Genomic DNA, 5,933 nt, shown 5'->3' with positions numbered 1-5,933 from the left:
TATGTGTGTGTGTGTGTATGTGTTTGTGTCCGTGTTTGTCCCCCCAACATCGCTTGACAACCGATGCTGGTTTGTTTATGTCCCCGTAACTTAGCGGTTCGGCAAAAGAGACTGATAGAATAAGTACTAGGCTTACATAGAATAAGTCCTGGGGTCGATTTGCTCGATTAAAGGCGGTGCTCCAGCACGGCCACAGTCAAATGACTGAAACAAGTAAAAGAGTAAAAGAGTAAAAAGAGAGTATATCAGTGGAGGTGAGCAATGCCAGTGCAGAGTTTTAGATCCAATAAGGCTTGCACAACAGCTCATAGATCCTCTCCACTCTATTGACATTATCCAGAGACAAGCTAGAGCAAGATGTCTGGTGCCAATGAGTCATGGGAGCACCATGATCTCTAGCACAAACCAAAGATCCCCAAAATGTCCAATGCCATTCCCTGCATATCTGGTTTTATATCAGAGTGACCTTCTCCTACAGACATGCTTCAACAGAAGCTGAGGGGTGCCTCACTCCAAGTAGTCTTCTAGCATGCTGGACACCATCTTGGAATTTTTGTGTACCAATGCTATTGCTAGATAGCCGTTGAGCCTGCTCTAGGTTCATCCAACCTTTCAACAGGTTTTTAATCCTCCTGGGTTTCTAGCAACCCTCCTCACCAGGGTAGTCTGTTGGGGTGCTGGTTAGGTAGATGTTAAATGATGATGATATATATATATATATATATATATATATATATATAGATAGATATATGTGTGCTTATATATGATAGACTCTCCTGTCAAAGGTGACATATGAGTGTTCAGCTTTTACCAAGCGACCTGCACATTAGCTCACTCTCTCCATCAAATTGACATTGCCTGAACAGGTGTACCATGCATTAGGTGTTCAAGTGATCGCAAAGCAATGTGAAATGAAGTGTTTTGAGACCATGATCTCACCTATCATGCTGGGTATGTTAAGGCTGGGAAGAAAATACTTTGAAGACAGCTTAGATAAGAAACTAAGATGGTTTATAGTATCTAGTTGCTTTGCAGTTTCTTTATCATACTTCTCATCAAACCTTGTAATAATATCCAGGTAAATCAGTTTCATAATGAATACATTTACCAGATTTGCCTCTGCACATCATGCAGTAGATACCAGTAACATCCTTTATTAGGATATTATCTATTACGCCTCTACTTTGCAAAGATCTTTTCAGTGAAGGGAGCTCTACCTTACTTTAGTGTTCAGTTAGAACCTTACTGCTTACTTCACTATTGACTTTGAAAACTATTCTTTTTACCAATGTTATTCAGGAGTCACAGAGTGCCACATTTGATCCAAATCATTTTTGCTTCTAGTAACTTTTACACTTCTACACTCTGATGCTACAATACGATAAAGTCACAAAAACCATGTGCACACCAATTGTAGCATCAGATTAAAACTTTTCCCTAATACTGGCTATTTCAACTGTGAAGTGAATATTAATACTTACTTCCAGGTGGGCATTTAAGGTAAACAAGATGCATTAACTTAAAATATAATGCTGCTCCTGTGATAGGAATTCTATTAAAATGTATTAATATTTAGGCTGTTTTCAAACTGCTTTTTAAATCTGTTTTTATTCCATTAGAGTTTCATTTGATTTAATGCTTTTCTTATGTCGCTGTAACAAAATTATGAACTTTTGTAGAAATGGCGAGAATTTTGTGAAGGATACAAAATGGATGTTGAACAATATAATTTTGGTACACTTCTTCGCTTAGATTCTTCCAATGACTATAACCCAAACAACACAACAATTGGTAAGTTTATGATGTAAACTTTCTATGAAACTAACTTTTTGTTTTTTAGTCTCAATCTATTGCAAACAGTTTCAGCATGACATCTTGCACTACTTGATCTAAGGAATGAGATCATAGCATTTCTAGTGTTCTATTTAGTGTGGTTATCTTTGAATAAAATATTTCACTTTGATCTACTTTGTTGAAGTAAGCTACATAACTCTTTAATTCCATTGATTTATTTCCCCTTGCAACCCAGTACTCTTGAATTACAAAATAGGTTGTTTACCTTCTGTACTTAGGCAGATTTTAAGACATTTGCAGATAAACTCCTCTTAATGCTTCACTTTTATCGAAATTTCAATAAAATTTTAGCAAAGTGTATGTTGTAAATGTTGTTTAAGTTTCTGTAAAAAATTATTTTCTTCACTTGAAAATGTAATGTAGCAGTGTCTTTTTCATACAATAGGAACATTTTAGTATAATGCAAACAACAATTGAATAGTGAAATAAAATATTAATACATATAACCAACAAAGACTTGTAAACCTAATTAAATATTTTCTTCCTATAAATATTGGAAGAATTAACCTTATGTTATTGTTGGAAACACTGTACAAATAATATTTCTGAAACTCCTCTTAAAAATATATATATATATATATCAACCTTTATCAGCATGAACTTACTGTACCTGAAAGATATGCAGCTGCATGCTAAAGTACCTTAAAAACTATTGTTCAGTATGCCAATGATTAGAACATGAAACCTAGTTTGTACAATAAAGGTTCCAGTTTCAATCTCTGGCTTGGTTCTGGATTATCACTTGCAGACAGTTTGAATTCATAGCAATCAAAATGTTAACTGCACATGAAACTCATCACAAAAAGCAATGTATAGAAATCTATAAATAAATTTGCCTGGCATGTGTTATAAACAGTAACTGGGTCATGCTGCTTACTCTCTTTTGAGAAATTTTCACAAGCTTCTTTCCCATACCAGCAATCTGGTTGTGTGTTTCCGCCACTAAAATGCTGCAGGGAAAGGTATATTTTAAACATATATTTCTGTTTCACCTCTAGCTTTTGTGCAGAATGTTGAATATCTGTTTTATTTAGGGCCTGGCAGTGTTTAAATTCTTTTTTTTTTTTTTCTTTTGTTTCACGATTTCATTTTTCTCTACTACTGACGTCAGGATTACTTGCTAATGTCTGTCATTTGCATTGAAATTTAAACATTTTCTCTTGGTGCTTTCAATATTCTGTAACTGGAAGCCTTCAAATTTTTCTTTAGAACAAATTAGTAATCAGTCATGTAGTGTGAAAAAAGAATAGTAATTATATACTAAAATCACACATCAAAAGTTATACTATGTTACATGTAAAATGTTTTTTGACGGATCAGAATAAAAAAATCCTCTGGCAACTAAATATGTAAACCAATGAGATGAAGTTATGAAGAGAAGGATACAATCACAAGATATTTCATAACTGCATGTCATTTTTCTTGTACAAATAATCTTGTTATCTAGGTCCAGCAATATTTTAGTTTTCATGGATATCTCATGGTCAGTGTTTAAGAAGTTTAACTGAAGAAAGTTTTTTAGGACTCTGTTGTAATATTTTGGAAAACTCACCCAGCTTCAGGTTTTGGTGAAATTAGGTATCAGGGTGTAATTGCAAAGATCTGTTGTTGGCTGTATTATCTCACTGCTGTTTAGTTATCACAAACAACTTCATTCTCCCTGAAATCAAGAGTCAGGTTTGTACTTAACTTTTGATAGCATCTACACCATGCATGCATAGAAAATTTGTGTAATAAGTTCATGTATAAACATACCTTAACTTGTATTAAAATATCACATGGATATGTAATGCACATGAATGCTGCATGTAGAATGAAGTAGTGTGTTAGTAATAGTTGGGGGTGGAGGGTTCCATTTTTTCAGGGTAAATAAAAGAATATTTGGAAATAGCTTAACCTGAGGACATGGGATTTCGCAAATAATGCAAGACAAAAGCACATGGCAGAAATGTAAAACTTACCTAAGCATATTATCTTCAAACATTACAGCATATGATTCATATGATTATTTTGTATCATCTTTATTTGTTATTTTATATAGATCCTAGATTTAATAATCAACTAAAAGTGGTTAAAATGAAGCAACAGGAGCAGGATAGCGACTGAGAACTTCAGATTCATGTACATATCATTGGTATGGTGTTTTGCAAAATGTCACACTGATGAAGATGCATGGCTTATTGGTTAAGGTATTTGGCTCATGAGTTTGATTCCTGGCAATGCGTTGTGTCCAATCCACTCACCTAGCAAAGATGAGTAATATTTGTATTTCAAAGAGCCAGCCTTGTCATATTCTGTGTCACACCGAATCTCACTGGGGACTACATTAAGGGTACACATGTCAGTGGAGTGCTCAACCACTTGCATATTAATTTCATGAGTAGGCTTTTCCAGTGATCTGATCAGCTGGAACACTCATTGTTATAACCGACAGAGTATCAGTTTACACTAATGACATTTGCATCACCCAGAACTTGCAATGCAAGTAGTCAACTTGTAATAACTAGAGAAGAACAATTCAATTTGCCGTTACATTTTCATTAATACAATGGCATTTTCAAGCTGCTAATTCAAGAGCCAGGTATTGATCAAAACATAGACACTGTTCTTACCATTTCCAAAGAAAGTTAACTTGGTAGTTAGAGGAAACTACAGAGGCATCGTATTGACAGCAGTGGCAGCAAAAGTTTACAACTAAATACTCCTGAATAGAATAAATCCCATATTGAGCTGCTTCTACATGAACAGCAAAATGTATTTCAGGGAAGTAGAATGACGACAGCACAGATACCAGCGCAAAAGCTTCTCATCAAAGGTATCAAATCAAAACAGCTTTCAGCAGTACTGACATTCATAGATTTCTGAAAGGCTTTTAACTTGATCCATAGAGGTAAGCTGATGGATGTCCTGTTTGCTTACAAAACCTCCAGTAAAATGGGCTTGGCTATTGAAGTGCTCTACAAAGGCCTCTGTGGAGATACTGTTTCCTGGTGCCAACATTGGCTCCTTTGAAATTCTGGCAGGAATGCTTCATGGCAACACCCTTTGTTGTTAATCATTGGTTTCTTTTGAACTGTTGTCATGATGTATATGTCTTCATGCCTTTCCTGAGGCATTACCAGCATTAGTGCAGTAACTTTTTCAGGAGTTTTTATTTGCTCTGAGGTTCTCAAGTGATACTATTGCCTTAATTATTTCAAACAACTTTTTCTCATTGATAAAATGTCTATTTCATTTCTTTTCAGTGCCTAGGATTCAATTTCTTGCTATAGAGATTGCTCGCAATCGAGAAGGCTATAACGATGGACTGCGTGCTAAGCGTGTAGAACAGCATAAAGCTATGCAATTGTAGCATTGTGCTTTAACATTCATTATTATGAAAACTTGCTTATTGAATAGTTTACATTATATTTGCAAATATACAAGACTTTTTCCCAAACAACAAATGCACGCATTCATCATTTCAAACTCATCCTGACTGTTGTATGTTTAAATGGTTACTTCAATCTCTTTTTAAATTAAACCTGAAACATTTCACCACATATTTTGTTTGTGTCAGTCTTGTTTTTCTTTTCTTCCTTTGTAAATTTAACCCTCTAGTATTCAGATTACTCTGTCAGATGTAATGCTTATTCATGCACATTATTTTGAATTAATCATGAATTATCTCATAGCTTTGAGATTTCAATGGTGTGATTGTTTATTTTTAGAATGACATTGTAAGGGATGCACTTATTGGCAGCCACCAAGGGACGTGCTCAACTAAAGCTCAAGCAAATCTGTAGTATTGAGCAGAATATTTGCTATAATGATAGTTCTGCTTGAGCAACTCAGTGCTAAATCTTTCTGAAATGTAGTGGAAAATAGGTGAGTTTCAAAACATTGATATCCAGGTCGTAAAAGCAAAGTTAGAAGGGAATAGTAGTCATTTCTTTTGATTTCCAGATAGAAGCACATAAGAAATAACACTAACCAAAGACAAAAAAAGATAACTTTTGTTACACAGTGTAGTCACTATATACGACGTAGTACAACATGTGTTGCCCTGTTACCCTACAATTTTCATTTGTATTTTAGTG

At 34.7% G+C, this 5,933-nt stretch overlaps 1 protein-coding gene across 1 annotated transcript in view; it reads left to right on the top strand.

Annotated features, from left to right (window-relative positions):
- LOC106869025 (protein PBDC1) overlaps positions 1–5,398 on the top strand; it is an 11,802-nt gene extending 6,404 nt beyond the window's left edge. The window contains exons 3-4 of the mRNA XM_014914518.2: positions 1,680–1,791; positions 5,100–5,398. Coding sequence (XP_014770004.2) covers positions 1,680–1,791; positions 5,100–5,206 — 219 coding nt within the window. The 3' untranslated portion in view covers positions 5,207–5,398. The remainder of the gene's footprint in view (positions 1–1,679; positions 1,792–5,099) is intronic.
- Positions 5,399–5,933: the final 535 nt, after the last annotated feature.

The sequence above is a fragment of the Octopus bimaculoides genome, chromosome 14 (genome assembly GCF_001194135.2).
Source record: "Octopus bimaculoides isolate UCB-OBI-ISO-001 chromosome 14, ASM119413v2, whole genome shotgun sequence".
In the NCBI taxonomy this organism is placed as follows: domain Eukaryota; kingdom Metazoa; phylum Mollusca; class Cephalopoda; order Octopoda; family Octopodidae; genus Octopus; species Octopus bimaculoides.
This window is presented reverse-complemented; position numbering and strand designations above follow the sequence as displayed.